Source organism: Pleurodeles waltl, chromosome 6, assembly GCF_031143425.1.
Source record: "Pleurodeles waltl isolate 20211129_DDA chromosome 6, aPleWal1.hap1.20221129, whole genome shotgun sequence".
Taxonomy (NCBI): Eukaryota; Metazoa; Chordata; class Amphibia; order Caudata; family Salamandridae; genus Pleurodeles; species Pleurodeles waltl.
This window is the reverse complement of record NC_090445.1, coordinates 1,180,611,733-1,180,631,068: the sequence shown is the minus strand read 5'-3', so window position 1 is coordinate 1,180,631,068 and position 19,336 is coordinate 1,180,611,733. Positions and strand designations below refer to the sequence as shown.

Sequence of the window (19,336 nt, the reverse complement as noted above, 5' to 3'; positions counted from 1 at the left end):
ACTCTCCAAACCCAGTACCTGCTCCAACGAACCCCCGCCATCACAGGAGTTCTGCAACTCACTCGCAACCCACTTCTGCCAAAAGATAGAAGAAATCCACAACAGCTTCAACCCCCAGACCCACCAGCTGACTACAAACACCCACGAACCCAATGCCCTAAGCAACACCCAACTCCTCCACACCTGGACCCCCGTCAACAAAGAAAACACTGCCAACACCATGGCCTCCATCCACTCCGGATCACCATCGGACCCCTGCCCACACCATATCTTCAATAAAGCATACATCATCATCGCTCCCCACCTCTGCAACACCATCAACGGTTCCTTCGAGTCAGCCACCTTCCCAGAAAGTTGGAAGCACGCAGAAGTCAATGCCCTGCTGAAGAAGCCCAAGGCAGACCCAGACGACCCCAAGAACTACTGTCCGATCTCCCTCCTCCCATTCCCAGCCAAAGTCATCAAAAAAATCATGAACAGCCAATTATTCCAGTTCCTTGAAGACAGCAAGGCACTCAACACCTCCCAATCCAGATTCCGCAAAAACCACAGCACTGAGACCACACTCATTGCTGCCACAGATTACATCAGGACCATGCTCGACAAAGGAGAAACAGCAGCACTCATCCTCCGGGACCTCTCTGCAGCCTTCGACACGGTATGTCATCACACTCTCTGCACACGCCTCCACAACACCGGAATCCGCGATGAGGCACTCGACTGGATCTCATCATTTCTCGCAGGCAGAACCCAGAGAGTCCGCCTTCCACTGTTCCTATCAGAAGCCTCCAGTATCATCTGTGGCGTCCCCCAAGGATCATCGCTCAGTCCCACGCTCTTCAACGTTTACATGGCCCCACTCTCCAACATCGCACGAACACACCACATCAACACAGTCTCCTACGCAGACGACACTCAGCTAATCCTCTCCCTCATGAAAGACCCTAAAACTGCAAAGAACAACCTCCACAATGGACTTCACGCCATCGCCAACTGGATGGAATCTAGCCGCCTCAAGTTAAACACCGACAAGACAGAGATTCTCATCTTTGGCACCAACCCCTCAGCATGGAACGACTCCTGGTGGCCCACCTCCCTAGGATCCACACCCTCACCCACCACCCACTCACGTAACCTGGGATTCATCTTGGATTCCACACTCAGCATGACTCAGCAGGTCAACGCCATCTCCTCTTCTTGCTACAACACTCTCTACATGCTGCGCAAAATCTTCAAGTGGATTCCCGTCTAAACCAGGAAAACTGTCACCCACGCCCTGGTCAGCAGCCGATTGGACTACGGAAATGCCTTATATGCAGGAACAACAACCAAACTCCAAACAACGCATCTGCCCGCCTCATTCTTGACGTCCCACGCCGCAACCACATCACCCCCCACCTCAGAGACCTACACTGGCTACTAGTATCAAACAGGATCACCTTCAAACTCCTCACCCACGCACACAAAGCCCTCCACAACACAGGCCCAGCCTACCTCAACGAAAGACTCACCTTCCACACCCCCACCCGCAATCTCCGCTCCGCCAGTCTCGTCCTCGCCTCCATCCCCCGCACCACCGCCAGAGGCAGATCCTTCTCCCACCTAGCCGCCAAGACCTGGAACTCCCTACCGCTCCACCTTTGACAGGCCCAAGACTTCTTGACTTTCAGAAAACGCCTCAAGACATGGCTTTACGACCCTCCCCCCCAGCGCCTTAAGACCCTAACGGGTGATTAGTGCACTTTATAAATACTTTGATTGATTGATCTATCTGTGGGCTTTTAACCACGCACACCGCACACCCATCACATCACTCGTTCATGGGCTGGCTTTTTAAAAATACTTTATCATTGGTAAATGCTTTACGTTTTTCCTCCTTGGGGCAGTTTTGTTACTGCCTTGGCCATGGACCCGGTTACATGGATAATTGCATGTTTGCTGATACGTTTGACTGAGAGCGAACTTCTTTTTTCTTTTGTGTCTCTCCTTCGCGGTTATGTTCATTGCAGCCGTGATGCTTTTAATCCGCTTGCTTATGTCAACTGTTTTACTTTTCATTTTCAATTTATGTGGCAAGAAAAGTCCAGTTAGGAATTTACAACGCTAATAGCTCCCACACGAGCAAGCGCAAGACCCACTGCATTGCAAATGCTAGTTTTCCATCTGTGACTTCCTGCAGGTTTTACTTCCAAATTTTGTGAAGGGGAAAAAGAAAGAGGTTTATGGTTTAAACGTACAACTTGTAGGCCGGTAACTTTTTAGTGGCCAAATCATGAATTACGGACCACTCAAAATGAGGCAATGGTGTACTTAAACGTTTTACACATTGGGGCATGGGTTGGTGAGGGGAATCGAGCAGCTGACCGCCTTGGTCCTCTAACATGACCTCTGCTGTCATCCGCTGACGTGAGCACCCTGTGACCAGGAAATGCAGTGGATGAAATGTGTAGTGGTGGGAGCCAACGCTGACCCAAAGGAGAATAGAGATACTGGTGCTCTGTGACAAAGGAGAGGAAAGTGGCCTGTACACAAGAGAGGGCAAAGCACACCACATAGATGCCATCTTAGTTGTCTGGTGGGTAGCACCAACAACTGATGGAAGAGGCAGAAGATTTTGCGTTCAACAGAGGGTGTAATATTGACCTGTGACGGAGAACGCCGGAGAGAAAGTAAAGAAGGCCACGGCTAATGCTTGAAGGTGCAATGGGGAAACGGTAGCTGATCAGTGGTCTGCTCCTATGAGTGGCAGCAACAAGAGGTTCTGAAGGGTGGGGATGTGAGCAAGGTACAAAGAAGCAGCATTTTTAACACCTAAAGAGGAACTTTAATATGGAAAGGAATCATCAAGGGGTGCCTAAATTACAGAGGGCCTGCACAACATATGGGATGAGCATGCCCCATTCTCCCAAGGGGGAAAAAAGAGAGCTAGTTGATCAACTCCCTCTGAAGGGTACTGGATTAAACTCCAGAGAGGGAAGAGCTGAGGTCAGTGAGTTCAGTAAGGTGCTCAACTGCCCCAAATTAGGCAGATTATTGCATGCTGTTGGGAATACCCTATATTTGGCAAGCGAGCAACAGTGGAGTGTACTCTTGAAGAACCATGGTGCAGTTATTATGTTACCGGCTTTGAGGCCTGGAGTAACTCAAAAGGTGAAGCCACTAGAACACATAGCTTGCTTTGGCCCAAGCAGTGTTTTGAGTAACACATGGCAATAGGTACCTATAAGTGTGTGATGACTTTCCTGGGCTCAGGGGGGCTTTAGAGCTTGGTCCCGAATAAGCAAACCAGTAGCTGCATAGCATTTGTTGCACATTAATAGAGGTGAAAGATATCTCACTTTGGAAATTGGCTGAGAGGGAAATGGTGGTGTTGTTGATGAAGGGGGACACCCAAACTTCCCAAAGTTAGAAGGAGAACCACAGGTGCTTCTGCTGTGAAAAGGTTAATCTTTTTAATCGTGTGAAATAAGTGTGAGGAGTGAATATCTCACCTGAAGCACACAGTGAAATGCTTACAAATATCTGTTACCAAAGAGACTACCAAACATCACTGGCAGGGTAGTTTTCCCTGAGGAGGCCTTTAGGAGGAACGAACGGTGAATATCAGCCATAAAGGCTTTGTGCAGGAGTAAAGAGAAGATAAAGCTCTCCATCAAAGAGATATTGGCAGCCATGAGCTTCGAGAAAGAATAAGAGGAACCCAAAGTGGGCTTGTCACAACCATTCTTTAAAGGAATGTGAATGTGATACTGCAGCCGTTGATCTTTTAAGCATTCCTACAGCACTTTCTAAAGGAGAGTGCATGAGGAGTAGGTAGTTTGGGAACAGATTTGAAACCCTCCTATCAATAATTCAGGAGCAACCTACGGTCCCTGGAAAACCAAGTAGATGACTTGGAAAGTATGGCTGATGATTAATCTGAAAGGTTGTCACTAATGATGCATGGTGTTCCACTCCTCATGGTAAGAAATACAAACAGTTGTTAGTGAAACTGGGGGGCCCTAAAATAGATCCAGATGTAATAATATTTGCATCAGATGTGTGCCAAGATGAGTGGTAGGACATTCAGGTCTACGTATATTGAATATTGGTGGTTAATTAATCACAAAAATTGCTGGGCCTAGGACCAAGGAAAGTTAGCTCCTGCCTCCCTGGTTTCTTGGCCAGAGTTCGTAGTTTGATGGCTATAGTTCAAATCAAAGATTTAATTAGCTCTGATGGTCATAAGGTCCACATATTCCAGGACTTGGCAGACACACACTTTAACTTCATGGAGTTTCTCTCTAAAGTTAGTATGCCATATCCTCTGGGGGATGTACAATGTTTACTTTCTTCTTATTTGGAATGGGGAGTGGATCCTGCGCCTTTAGTGGAGCTAAAAACCTTTTGGGCCTGACACATGATGGAGAGGAGCAGAGGCCTGTAATTCAAAGGAAAGAGAAGCAAGAACAGACATATTAGCAGAGGTTTGAGTGTTCCAACAATCACTATGTACCATAGCCACTAAAAAGACCAAGCAAGATGTCTAAAAGCGTGACAATAAGGTGCTGGAGTGGATGAAGAGGCAACAAAGAAAGTGAGCTTGGATTTGGCTAACTTTAGAATCTTAATTCTTGATCGCCCTAGAGCAGTATGCGAAAGATCAGAAATCACACCATGCTGGCCACTGAAGGGGGGCAGATCGAAGAGCACTTTGATGCATGGATGGGTAACAAATCCATAGAAGGGGAGGAGAGAGAGTTCAGGCAAAGGATTGGGCGATCCGTTTTTTCTTGTTATAATAGTACTAGTTCTCTGAATTCAACTTTACTCTCCATACACTAGGGGTGTTCAGCAAGTGTTATTAAGGATAGCTAGCCTCCTAGATTATTTCAGGATGTCAGAACAGTATACTAACACTGTGAAACTTAACACCCACCATATAACTGTTCAGCCAGCATCTCTTTTTTATGGGTCATTCATTGGTTTATAAGGTCTATGTAATTGTTGGTCTGCTTTAAAGGTCAATGATCAAATCTCTTTTGCTGCTGCCATTGTTCATCACTTTACACCACAGTTTATAGTCAGGGCGACAATCTTGTTTCCAGTAAACTGCAATATGACATTCTGCCACTATGAAGCCAAGTGCTACAATTTGGTATTTCATGCACATTAGTTTGGGCATGGGTGTAAATTTATGATACACTGCATCAGTCAGCAATATCATACCTCCCACCACATTTTTTGAGTTTTCTTTAACAACTTCATGCCTAAAATAATTTAATTACACAGCATGTCCATGTCATGTGATGTAGATTTGCCATCTCCACCCGACAACAAGGCCACACCCTGTAATGAGCAGGGTATCTGTTATCAAGGACTACAGATGTAAGACAGGAATGGCACATGCATTTAAAATGTGCAATAACCTAGTGGTGTACAAGCTTTTTTGGGTAATTTAGGGTCTGCTGTACCAAAGGAGTTTCCCCATTATGAGTCTATTTAGAAATGTGTTAGAACCTCAGGGCCTTAGTGCTTTCTCCCAATCTGATTTTGATATGTGCAATTCATAGTCTCTTTCTTACTTAACTTTAATAAGCAGCTAAGACCTCTGGCAGTCACTACAAGTGCCTTTGTAATGTAGAAAACGTGACTGGCAGTGATCAATACAAATATTTCTATGAGTGTTTCAGATTCCTGTGACCTACCTGGAAATCCCTCCAATATATTATGTGCAGCTCCAGAGAGTTATGTCTAAATAGTGTTCCGCACAGACTCCCAATTGTGTTTTAGTTTCCTTAAAAGGACAGAGCTTTGTACACGATATATATCTTCCATAATTGGGCATCTAACATCTATCAATTTGGCTCTCTTGGCTTATGGCTAAATCTTTTAAGAATCATTCATTCACTAGAAGGGTGCATTTTATAGCAAAGCTAGTATTCTTCCCCACTGATCTAAATGCCCAGTCCCATACTAGGGACACCAGTGAATCCAACTGGGATATCTCTTGACATACCTTCACTGGAGCGAGAAACTATTTTATTCCATAACAGCACAGCATAGACCTAACACACTGCTCTCTCTACCTGGTACACCAGCAATCCTCGCTGGGTGATACTACAGTGGAGATGCAAGCCAATCATTTACTGTACGCAGCACACTCAGTCCATCTCTCTAGAGGAGCTTCCATGTATCTAGTTTGACACTAGGGTGAGCTCTTACTCACTATAAAGTAGTGAACAGGCTACCTAAGACAAAATGTTCCTTATCAATGCTATTATACACATTATTAAGATACAAAGCCTAGACCAGAACAAAAATGAGTTACACAGGCTCAACAATACAACTCCTATATTTAATTCTAGACACGTCTTCCTTTCATGAGTGAACTTCTTTTTGAGATCTTACAGATCTATGAACTGCCACTCTAACCCAAGGTTAGGCAGTTTGCCAGGATCCACACATGCCAGTGTCCCACAAGGATATAACAAAGACTTCAACTAATTTAGCAAAAGGCCCAAATCAACTGGTAAATACAGCATATCATCAGCGCAGAAGGAGACAGGTTGCAGAGTTCCACCAACCCTTAGCCTCCATTGTCTCAACTCTATATCCAAAACAACAGCCAAAGATTATTGTACTAGGGAAGGAGGAGTGACAATGGACAGCTCTGATGGGCAACACAGCCCCTAGTCCATTTTCAGGTAGTTCCACCCCTGTTTCACTCAAGCTTGTTGGTTGGAATATAATAGTTTTATATGTCCCAACATATAAGGGCAAAAAACATTAAAATTCCTGAAAGCAAAGTCACCTACCAACGTGACTAAGGCTTTCTAGAGAAGCCAGTCCACATTTACCTCCAGTCATATTTATGGAATAGTTTACATGAACAAATCAGCACAAGCTGGTTATGAAGTTCCATCCTGGGGTAAAGCCTGACTGATCAGGATAGATTAGTTCTATGACTAAATTTTGTAGAGGTTTGGCTTTATCTCCAGTTATTTTTGTATGCAGTGTCAACACTGAATGTGGTCTATAGGATCCAAAATCTACTGGATAATTTCTGGGCTTATGCCTGGATAGTCAGTACATAATTGGACTGCAAGTTCACTTGTAGCTTGCATCTTTGCCTTCTTCATATGTTGAAGTGTAGATTCCTCTCTAGCTGAAGGGCTTTCCAACAAACCTAATTTTTCACTTTGAGAGTCAGTTTTACTAATTGTCCACCTCTCAAATAGTTGCTGATTTCATCTGAGTCCAGGATTTCTTGTAAAATCTATTTAAGTATGAAAAACAAAGTTTACCGCTAACTGTGTACAGGAGGGTTTGCTTTGTTGATCAATAATGCAAACAGGTTGGTTTTGCACCTGCAGTGATAACAAGGAAATCATTTTCCCGTAGTGTTGCCTTTCGATGCATTTTTATCAGAAAGACAAGCTGGAGAATTTGTCACTTAGAAGGATGGACACTATTATATTCCAGTTTTACAATTATCCTCTTCGAGTCTACAATGTCACCTCTCACTTTTTGACTCGCCCCTATAAACATTTTATTACTAAAGGATCCCCTAAGAGTCACCTTCACTGCTTCCCATTCAATCAGTCTTGTAGAAGCAATACCCCAATTATTATCAATGTTCCAGAAACTCTTTTCTGCTAGGAGTTTCCATGTTGGAATCCTGGGTCTGCTATTGTGCCACTGGTATAATAGGCTATGAGCATAATGATTAGACAATATCCCACTAAAGTACTGTGAGTCAGTGCATCCACCAGAAATACTCTTGCTGACTACTGATATGTATTCTATCCCACTAAGTAAAAGGAATATATGCTAATTAAAGGGAATACACTAGGTCTCTGGCAAGACGCATCCTCCACAAATGTCACAAACTGTGTATAGAATCATTCAACTGTTGAACCAAGTGGGGCACAGGACCTATTTTTTCTGGTATCTATACAGCATACCACATATCACAATATTAGAATCTCCCATGTGTCCGTCCAGTGGGGTACCACTCTCAGACGTTTAGGGAACCATGTCACATGCAGAATATCAGGAGCATACACATTTAGTAGGCAAATTGCCTGTCCATTTCAGGAGGATTCTACTAGGACAAATCTACCCTCAATGTTCCTAAATGGTAACCAGTTTTTTCTTAAAGGGACCGTGGCATCAATCAAAGAGGTAGCTTCCCCACAGTCGGTTAGGTGTGATGAGTAATACGTTGAGCCGTCCATTTTTTAGCTAGTTGCCCATATTATTATATTACATTGCATCTAGGTGGACTTCCTCTAGGAAAGCGATTCCCACTCCTAGGGATTTAAGGAATGCTATAACTAACATTTCTTAAACCAATTACCCTCTGACATTTCATGTTATTATTTTTACTACACATGAAAGATACATTTCCCAATCATCAACCACCATGACCTGCCCCACACACAGAGAACCACTTTACAATATTAATGTAATCAGTATTTCCTGCTGCTACTATATAACCATAAAGAAAGATATCCCCCCTTGGAAGTAACAAATAACATAGTAATACCATCACCCGAAATATAATCTAGCCCTATAACTTCGCCCCCAACAAAAGAACATATCAGCCATATCAATAAATAACAAGAGCAGGACATAACCTTCCCATTACCCCATTATGGTCCACATTGTTCAGTAGGTCACCAGGGTAACATCATCTGCAGCTCTGCCCAATTTGTCAGGGGGTAACAGTAAGGAAACTGGGGTTTGCATTAACCACTAGCCTCCATTTTGTTATTTGACATATGCTTAGTATTTACATTAAAAAACACAGCCAAAAGGCTATTGTCTTTCCATGTATTCGATAGATTCTATCATTGCAGCCTAGATTTAAGAGCTCATCAATAATATACATCTTGCAGAAAAGTCACTTTTGTCATGACGTGAACTTTGTCTTCATTCTCAATACATTCCGCAACAAGTCCTGGTCTCCCCAAGCATCTCCTGACACAACACTCCAAAGTGTACAATCGGGGTTTCCCCAGCCATGTATCAAGTTTCACGCTGTTCCTAGGGACATGTAAGGGCCAGACTTTGAATAGTCTCCGTTTTGCAAGGAAAATAAGTGAGTACTTAAGGTTTGTCCCTTTAGAGTCTTTGTTTCACCGCTTAGGTTTTTTTCCTCATAGCATTGTCTGCATAATCAGGAAATATATTAATGGGAAGGCCTTTGTTTTTTTGTTTGTGTATGGCATTCCTATTTCATAATTTGAGAATGTCAGCAATCACAGGCCTAGGTCGGATTCCTGGTCGAGACCATGTACCAAGGCTCTGTGTGATTATTCAGGAGACTTTCTGGCTGTATTGCCTTTCACATCCATTTTTAAAGAAAAAGGCCATGGATGGGTTGGTATCTTCCTTCAGCAACTTCCACTCTGGCTGTCAACATTTTCACAGTTTCTTGGAGTTAAAAATTAATTCCATTTTCTGTTGGTATTTTAGCCTTAAGCAACCTATAGAAGTGTGCTCAGTATCTAGAGATATATTAAAGTCCCCTGTAGAAAAGGCACCAGGACCAGACGGTGTACCCACAGATGTTTTTAGACAGAATCCCACCTTTTATGGCACCCCTGCTAACTAACTTTTTTTGTGCTGTGGTAGGAGGTAATGTCCCCAATTCCCTCAATTGCTTTTCCACTTTGATACTTTGAGGAAGTCTGTTCTGACAAGGATCATCTCCACCGAGATGTGTCAATTTTGTGATCCAATTAAGTTTGGATATCTTTGACAGCTGTGATAAGTCAAAAGATGAGGGTCCAGATATTTCAACAGGTATTAGGACGTAAAATCAATTTGTAAAAAATGTAAGTCAGAAGCCCTGTCACTGGGCCTGCCCTTGGATCAGGTTAGCTATGGTGCACTTGCTTTTTTGGCAAAAGCAGATAACCTTAAATTATTTTACCCTCATGAGGGAGGTGTGCAGGGATCTAAAGAAGCAGAAAACAGGACTGGGAAAGACTGTAAGGATGGATTCAAGCGAACATGACTAACAGCTAGCTGGGATTACAGAAAAGGATTGGTGTAAAAACGGAAATAGAAAAAGGTTTGTTTGGACACAATGAACGCGGGTCAGGGAGAGGCTGTTAAGGCTCATTATGGTATAGCTGACTGGATTATTTAAGGCAAGCGACTTATCAGAGGAGTCTTTCCACTGTGATGTTGCAGTGGCTGTTAAAGTTACACACTGATGCCAACACTTTACAAGCTACATAGGAATTCTTTAACTATAATTGACCTTCTCCCTGCGTGACCTATTTACAACCATGTGACAACAATATCTTTGATCACCAAATCCCAGCGAGTAACTACAGGGGCAGGGGCAGGGGCATGCCCTCCCCCTCCCCCCTCCTTCCCCCTCTCCCCCCTCTGTTGCATTATACAGTTCCAAAATAGGGTAAGAATCTGCATGTGCTTCGTGCACGTTTACACAATTTCATGCTTGCTATGCATGTTATTCCCCACACAAACTGTTAGTATCTTTCCAGAGTTCACTTGTTCTTTAGACACCTTACAACACCTTCAGGAAGGATTGGTGTGTAATACATCACAATTTGTCATTAATACTGACGATTATGAGTGTTAGTTGAGTTATGTTTGACAGAAAGGGTACACGTGTGCTACATGCCATGAATGCCACATGATCTGCACAACTGGAACTTCAGACACAAAATGAAAGTAACTTAATTCCTGCTTTTATTATGATTGTTTTGTGTCTCCCTAACAGGAAACAAGATACTATTTTCTCAAAAATTGGGCGAGTAACCTCTGTAAGTGCTTGTTTATGGATTGCATGTTGTTCGTCCCTTCTAAATGGATAGGCGGACATGAAGTAGACTCCAGGGCACTTTACTTGTTTTGATGAAAGCCTGGACCCAAGAAGCTATTAGATTGAGGGCTGAAACATGTCAACAGACTAGTATGGTAAGTAGGTCATTATATCCCCATCTTACCTCTGAATTGTTTTTTAATCATAACTGAACATCCGCAATAAAGGGGTATCGTGGCCGTTTAAGCTATTTTTATTCTTCTGCAAGGCCTTGGCTATACTTATACTTATATTCAAAGTATTTTCTGGAACATGGTTGAGCCCATCCTGGTTTTTATGGGCCAGGATAGAGACCCGACGATGAAGCATGCCACTAATAGAGTGGGTGAGGGCCTAACAAAGAAACCCATTTGATGCCCAGAAAGGGGTGTAACCCGTAAGACAGCAGCCTTGTGGGATGCCCTTTAGTGTTATAACATCAAACTGGAAGAGTGTATCCCCTATTTGTAAAAACCTCTGTTTCCTCCCGAAGAAAGATCTGGGACCACATTCGTGGATTAGTGGATTGTGGATTTGACAGACATCCAGTTTGCCAAACTTGCATCAGTAGCACTCATCAGTTGGCCCTCCGTGAATGATCATTGTATTAATGCAATGCATTCAAATCAAATCAAAATCATTAGCATTTATAAAGCGCGCTACTCACCCGTGCGGGTCTCAAGGCGCTAGGGACAAAGGGGGTGGTTATCGCTGCTCGAACAGCCAGGTCTTTAGGAGTCTCCGGTAAGCGGAGTGGTCCTGGGTGGTCCTGAGGCTGGTGGGGAGGGAGTTCCAGGTCTTGGCCGCCAGGAAGGAGAAAGATCTCCCACCTGCCGTGGAGCGTCGGATGCGAGGGACGGCAGCGAGTGCGAGGCCAGAGGAGCGGAGGGGGCGGGTGGGGACGTAGAAGTTGAGGCGTCTGTTGAGGTATTCCGGTCCCTTGTCGTGGAGGGCTTTGTGAGTGTGGGTGAGAAGTCGGAAGGTGATCCTTTTGCTGACTGGGAGCCAATGTAGGTGTCTCAGGTGTGCGGAGATGTGGCTGCTGCGGGGTACGTCGAGGATGAGGCGGGCCGAGGCGTTTTGAATGCGTTGTAGGCGATTTTGGAGTTTGGCTGTAGTCCCGGCGTAGAGGGTGTTGCCGTAGTCCAGGCGGCTCGTGACGAGGGCGTGGGTCACGGTTTTTCTGGTGTCGGCGGGGATCCAGCGGAAGATCTTGCGAAGCATGCGGAGGGTGAGGAAGCAGGCGGAGGACACAGCGTTGACTTGTTTGGTCATGGTGAGAAGAGGGTCCAAGATGAAGCCGAGGTTGCGGGCGTGGTCTGTGGGGGTCGGTGCGGTGCCGTGGGCCGTGGGCCACCAGGAGTCGTCCCAGGCGGACGGGGTATTGCCGAGGATGAGGACTTCCGTTTTTTCAGAGTTCAGCTTTAGGCGGCTAAGCCTCATCCAGTCTGCAACGTCCTTCATGCCCTCTTGTAGGTTGGTCTTGGCGCTGGCGGGGTCCTTGGTGAGGGAGAGTATAAGTTGCGTGTCGTCGGCGTAGGAGGTGATGATGATGTCGTGCTTGCGTACGATGTTGGCGAGGGGGCTCATGTAGACATTGAAGAGTGTCGGGCTGAGTGATGAGCCTTGAGGAACGCCGCAGATGATCTCAGTGGGTTCTGAGCGAAACGGAGGGAGGTAGACTCTTTGGGAGCGGTTTGCGAGGAAGGAGGCGATCCAGTCCAGGGCCTGGTCTTGGATCCCGGTGGAGCGGAGGCGGGTGATTAGGGTGCGGTGACAGACGGTGTCAAAGGCAGCCGAGAGGTCGAGAAGAATGAGGGCGACTGTTTCACCGTTGTCCATCAGGGTTCTGATGTCGTCTGTGACTGAGATGAGGGCGGTTTCAGTGCTGTGGTTGGTTCGGAATCCGGTTTGTGAGGGGTCGAGCAGGTTGTTGTCTTCCAGGAAGGTGGTCAGCTGTTTGTTGACGGTCTTCTCTATTACTTTGGCTGGGAAAGGCAGAAGGGAGATGGGGCGGAAGTTTTTCAGGTCGCTCGGGTCAGCCGTAGGTTTCTTTAGTAGGGCGTTGACTTCGGCGTGTTTCCAGCATTCGGGGAAGGTAGCAGAAGAAAAAGAAGAGTTGATGACGGTCTGGAGGTGCGGGGCGATGATGTCGTCGGCTTTGTTAAAGATGAAGTGCGGGCAGGGGTCCGAAGGGGCGCCGGAGTGGATAGAGTTTATGATGGATTTGGTTTCTTCCGTGCTGATGTGGGTCCAGTTGTTGAGGGTGATGGTCGGGGATGTGGGTTCGGTGGTGTTTGGTTGGGTCTGGTGACCGAAGCTGTCGTGGAGGTCGCTGATCTTGCGATGGAAGAAAGTGGCGAGGGATTCGCATAGATCCTGTGAGGGTGTGACGGCATTGGCGTTGGCGCTGGGGTTGGAGAACTCCTTGACGATGCTGAAGAGTTCTCTGCTGTTGTGGCTGTTTTTGTCCAGACTGTCGGTGAAAAAATTCCTTTTGGCAGCGCGGATCAGGTGGTGGTGTTCGCGGGTAGCGTTCTTGAGGGCGGTCATGTTGTCAGCGGTGTGGTCCTTGCGCCAGGATTTCTCAAGTGCGCGACAAGTTTTCTTTGATTCTTTGAGGGTGTCAGAGAACCAGAGAGGTTTCTTGGTGTTGTTCTGTCGCTGCGTGCGTTTGAGGGGAGCAAGGTTGTCTGCGCAGTTGGAGATCCAGTTTGTGAGGTTCAGGGCTGCGTCGTTGGGGTCGGTGGTGAGGGTGGGTTGGTTGGCGGCGAGTGCGGAGAAGAGTTGCTCTTCAGGGATCTTGTTCCACTGTCGGCGAGGGATGGGATGCATTAAGAATTTCAAGCAAACCTCGTTAAAAAGCTCTTTTATAACACTATGCATACAGCGGCGGTGCACTGCTGGACACAGCACTAGTGAATACAGCAGGTGCAGCCTTAATAAAGGTGGCTTCATACATATGGTATGGCACTGCCCAGGCCATAGGGCCTGATTTAGATATTGGCAGATGGGATTACTACATCACAACGGTGACAGATATCCCATACGCCGAAATCTAAATCCCATAAGAAATAACGTGATTTAGAATCCAGGATATCTGCACCGTTGTGATGGAGTAACCCGTTTGCCAATATCTAAATCAGGCCCCTAATCGGTTTCTGCTGTCATATATGTGAGCCTCTAGCTTATATCCTAGACATTCAAATCACTCCTTCCCACAGGTCCCCCTACTGGGTTACACTTTAGCACTGCGAACTTCATGTTGGCGTCTCACCGCTGTACTAGTTAGTAGTGCTCACTAAATAGTGGGTTGCCATGGTCTGGATGCAGAAGAGTATCCCGCTGGTCTCACACTGGCTACAAGATGCAACATAGTGCGAAGGCATGATAGACCAGTACACTGAATTCGACCCTCGCTCCTCTCACCCCTCGAACATTTGGGCACTAGTCCAGCCTTACTAATGGTGTAACTATGGGCACTCCCCCTCTCCCTCATCATCTGGGAGTGTTTCTCTTTTACCCCCTTGACCTACAGCACAGCTTCACACCCTAATTTCCTGTGCGCTTACTCTGCACTACCATTGTTAAAAGTACTTCTCCCTACAAGGACGGTCTCTGTTTTACGTGTATGCATTGATTTCATTGTATTGACTGCAATTTTTGTGGTTTTATTGTAAAAATAAAAAAACAATAATTGTGTAAGAGGTATGGATCAATATATTTTGTAGAGTATAGGGGATGCACCATTTATCATGTGGATACTATGGGATAAGGTACAATGCAGTTTGTGTAAGGGATTTTCAGATGTAGTGGATGTGGGGTGCAAATAGTAGCCTATAATGTAGGTGGTGTAGGAAAGTAACTTCTTTTTGGCATGGTTACCCCCACTTTTTGCCTACTATCAGTATGCTTTGACTGTTTTCACTGGGATATGGCTAACCAGGACCAAAGTGATTGTGCTGTCTCTCTAAATGTGGTTGCCTAGGACTGCACACCCCACAATTGGCATTCTGATGCCCCCTTATAAGTCCCTAGTATTTGGTACTAAGGTACCCAAGGCATTAGGGCACCAGGGGTTCGTCATGGGCTACAGCATGTATTGTGCCACCCATGGGAGCCCATCCAAAATGTGTCTGCGGGCCTGCCATTGCAGCCTGCATGAAAAGGTGCATGCACCCTTTCACCACAAGTTACAGCACCAGATCACTGTAAGTCACCCCTAAGGTAGGCCCTCCTAGCCCAGAGGGCAGGGTGCATTTCCCTGTGTGCTACGAACTCCAGCTCCACTGCACTGACTTTGTAAGTGTGGGGAAGCCATTTTACCTATGTACTGGACACAGATCACTACCTGTGTCCAGCTACACAATGGTAACGACGAACCTGGGCATGTTTGGTATCAAACATATCGGAATCATACCCCAATACTGTTGCCAGTACTGGTTGTATGATTGCATGAACTCTGGGGACTCCTCAGAGGACCCCCAGTAGTGCTCCTACCAGTCTTCTGGGGTTTTCTCAGCAGCCCACGCTGCTGCCACCCCTCAGACAGGTTTCTGTCTTTCTGCTACTTGGCTACCTCAGACAGGGGAAGGCAGAACAAAGGATTTCCTGTGGAAGAGGGAGGCAACACCCACTCCCTTGGAAATAGGTGTTACAAGGCTTGGGAGGGGTAACCTCCCCAAGCCACTGATTTGCTTTGAAGGGCACATTCGATGTCCTCCTCATAAACCGGTTTGCACCAGTTAGGGGACCACCGGTCCCTGTTCTGGTGAGAAACTGGACAAAGGAAAGGGGAGTGACCACTCCCCTGCCCATCACTACCCCAGGGGTGGTGCGCAGAGCTCCTCCAGATGGCCACTTGATTCTGTCATCTTGAAACCAAGATGTGCAGAGGCCCCTGGGAGCATCTGAGAGGCCAGGTCAGACATGTGGCGTCACAGACCACTCCTGATAGGTGGTCACCTTGCTAGGTGACTAATCCCCCTTTTAGGACTATTTGGGGAATCCCTTGAGGGTGGGTCCCCAGATTTGACATGTATGACACCACCAAGGCTCCTCAGCATCATTTACTTCCACTTCTGGCCACTTGAACCGCAACTGGACTCTTCAGGACTCGACAAGGCTGCAACTCCGGTGACTTCTTCGCTTAGCAACATTGTTTATCCAACTCCTTCCAGCAACTGCAACATTTCCCTGGATATGCATCCTCTGACGTCGGCGAGACTTCAGCCCACACCAAGAAGCAAGAAGGAATCTCCCTTGGAGTGAAGAAGTCACTCCTCTGCATCTGCAGGCACCTACAGCAATGATGTTCGGCTGCATGCATCTGCTCTCCTCTGGAATTGCGTAGATCCTACATCACAGGTGGCTGTCTGGAATGGTTCCCTTGGTCCTCTCTGCCCGCTGTCCAACTTGGGAGACGGTAATCCCTTGCGTCTCCTTGCAAGACAGTACCCCTGTGCACCGCAACTCTTGCAACTACCAAGGCTTGTTGTTTCCTGCTGCAAGGGATCTTCAGGCTGCGAGTAGCCCCTGCCCACAGCACTTCTTTCTTCCAAGCACAGTCTCCTCTCTGCTGCTCCAGTGACATGGGACTCCTCTTCAGTTGTGCTGACTGCGCCTCACTGCAACTTACTGTGCCTGCTGACAGTTTGTTGCCTGTGGGGGCTGCAACTGCTTCTGTTGGCTCTCCCGACTGCTGAGGGTCACCCCAGACTCTCCTCCAAGGGCTGAGTTCCCTAGGCCTTGCTGGTCCTCTTCAGCCTTGCAACTCTTCTTTTGCTCCTCTTGCATTTGCCAAGTCTTATTGGTGGTTCTCCAACACCACTGACCTTCTGCAACCTGACAACCGATGTTGGACACCATCTGTACCACTCCAATGCTATCTCTTCAGCTCCTGGGCTCCACAGCTGGTTTTCTTCCCCCATCAACCTGGTTCTTCATCCACAGAAGGGTGGATAGTAGCTCTTGCCCACACTGGACACTCCATCGTTGACTGGACTCTGTCCCCTTCTTTTGCAGGTCCTTTTCTTTCAGAATCCACCATCGGTTTCTTCTAGACTGGTCCTGTTCTTGCATAATCCTTTTTCTCAGTCCTCCTGTTAGTCCTTGGGAAGACCCAGTACTTACCTCTGCTCTCCTGGGGTCACTCAGGTACTCACCTCTTGGGGTTCCTAGTTCTTACAGCTCCCTTTTAACAAATCCATATCCTTGGGTGGGGGCCTTTATCTTGCATTCCACTTTTAGTATTTGGTTTGGCCCTCTCCTATGGCCCTTTCTATTTTCACTAAGTATTGCCAATGCGTGTTGTTTCTATGCTAATTTCTGATAGCTATTGTGCAAATAATTAGTGTGTACTTACCTCAAGTTGGGGGAACTGCCTATAAGTAATCTATAATTAGTATAATAAAGTGCCTTTATTTTTGTAACACTGTGTGGTTCTTTCATGTGTGATAAGTTGCTGTGTGACTATAGTGGTATTGCATAAGCTTGGCATGTTTCCTAGATAAGACTTAGCTGCTCATTCACAGCTACCCATGGAGAGCCCTGGCTTCCTAGACACTACCTACACTTCACTTATAGACCTGGTATAAGGTGACACCATAGGTGTCCACCACACACCAGGCCAGCTTCCTACAGGTGGATAAACTGGGTGTGGTGGTGCATGAGTGGTGGTTCATATAGTGGAGTTGTGTTGATCTTATTGGTGTAGTGGCACAGCCTACAGTGGTGATGGGGAGAGATGCCACAGAATCTCTGTGTAGGCATTTTGTAGGTTGTTTAGGGCAGGAGATGTATGTAGTGGGGTGTAGGTGGTGATTTAGGTTAAGTGTGGGTAAATTTTGTGAAGGTCGAAACTATTATGTATACAGCAACTTTGTACTGTATATTGTACTCCAATAATACCAAAGAATAACATAAGCCTAGAGGCACTGAAGCACCTGTTTTCAAAATAACAGGTCCATAACCATCCATAAAGCCATAAGTCCAGAATGAGTGGTCACAGATGGGTTAACAAGTTAAAGAATCATGTTAAAAAAGTGCATTCACATTTCTCAGGTAGCATCATGCAAACATTTTTACATCCATACAAACCTGATTTGGGATAGAGAGGGAGATACAGGGTGGCAAATATGGCCATTGGTAGGAAGTATTGATATTAAATTTAGCAAGTATTTCCTACAAAACCGCAAAACGAACCAAAAGGCTCCTGAGATAGGGAGGATTTGAGACTGCCTTTGAAAAAATTCCACAGGATGGTCCGTCAGAAACCTGCATTAATTATTTTGAAGATCTGTGCTGATTTCAGGCAGCCATAAGTGCGCTCTTTTCATCCAACTGGTTCCTTATCCATTCAGCATGAAAAAGTAACTGCACATCAGGCTGCTTAATATATTGATATGTCTAAATTGAATACATAGGCTCTCAACAAGACAGAATTTCTCTAAAGACAGAAACGTGATCATATAGTTAGCAAAAACACAGTTTTAAATTGTGCATCCAGGCCACAATGAATCTCTAGTAATATGGAGAAACTAAAAAGTGTTTCTGTACAGTGCCTGAAGTACATATGTATACACCATACAGATATACTTCCACACTTACCAACTCACCCAGAGACCTCTGTTTCCGCAAAGTGCTACAAAGAAATATGCACCTATTAACACAGACCAAGAACATACATTTATCAATGGACATAGACCAATAAGCCATCCATGCCTGTGTGCAGCCTTAGGTGTGGTGGGATGGGTACCAGCAAAACAGAGGCCAGTACGCTTCAGGGGCACAAGATGAAATGCAGCAGGGGAGCACAGGGTAAGGAGCACTGGTAATGCACCCATGCATAGCATTGGCTGATAAGCCTCAGAACTAGCACTACGTGGTGTGTCTCAGAGGAGTAAAAGGTAATGTGTTTCACAGAAGCACCTCTAGGGATCACCAGGTGTTGTACTTCATGGGAGTAACGGGTATTGTGCACAATGTGAGAAAATGGCTTCTGTGTATCAGGGAAGAACTAGCTCATATATAATACAAGGGCATAAGGCTGTGTGTACTATAGTCTACTGGAGACTGGGGAGCAGGGTACATGAAAATGTTTATAAGGAGAACATGGTGATGTGCCTGTTTACTACCAGTTCTGATTTTCTGGCCATTATGTTTCCTGTGTTTTTTAAGCTAATGCTTGTAATGTTAAAAGCAAAACTAGAAATCCAGATATTCACACATCTACTCGTTCAAAGCCAGAACACTAGTAGAAGCGATCAGAGACATCACATAGGTCACTTAGTTGCTATGTTTAGTGTTCCTGCAATCTTAACTAAAATGTGACCAGAGAAACGTTTGCTAGCGTGCATATACATTTCAATTCAATTTAAAGATAAATATAGAAAAAAGAAATATACCGGGCGATTCTTTGATTTAGCGGTCGAAAACAGATCATCCTCTTCATCACCAAACAATGAAGCGCCAAAGGACAGTTGTGGGTGCCCAGCTTTTTCAGACTGGAAT

At 45.7% G+C, this 19,336-nt stretch overlaps 1 protein-coding gene across 7 annotated transcripts in view; it reads right to left on the bottom strand.

The window, feature by feature from the left end:
* LOC138300721 (WASH complex subunit 2-like) overlaps positions 1 to 19,336 on the bottom strand; it is a 780,011-nt gene that overhangs the window by 177,258 nt on the left and 583,417 nt on the right. For all 7 annotated transcript variants that reach the window (XM_069240414.1, XM_069240416.1, XM_069240417.1 and 4 more), the window contains one exon: positions 19,231 to 19,329. In XM_069240414.1, the coding sequence (XP_069096515.1) occupies positions 19,231 to 19,329 (99 nt within the window). The remainder of the gene's footprint in view (positions 1 to 19,230; positions 19,330 to 19,336) is intronic.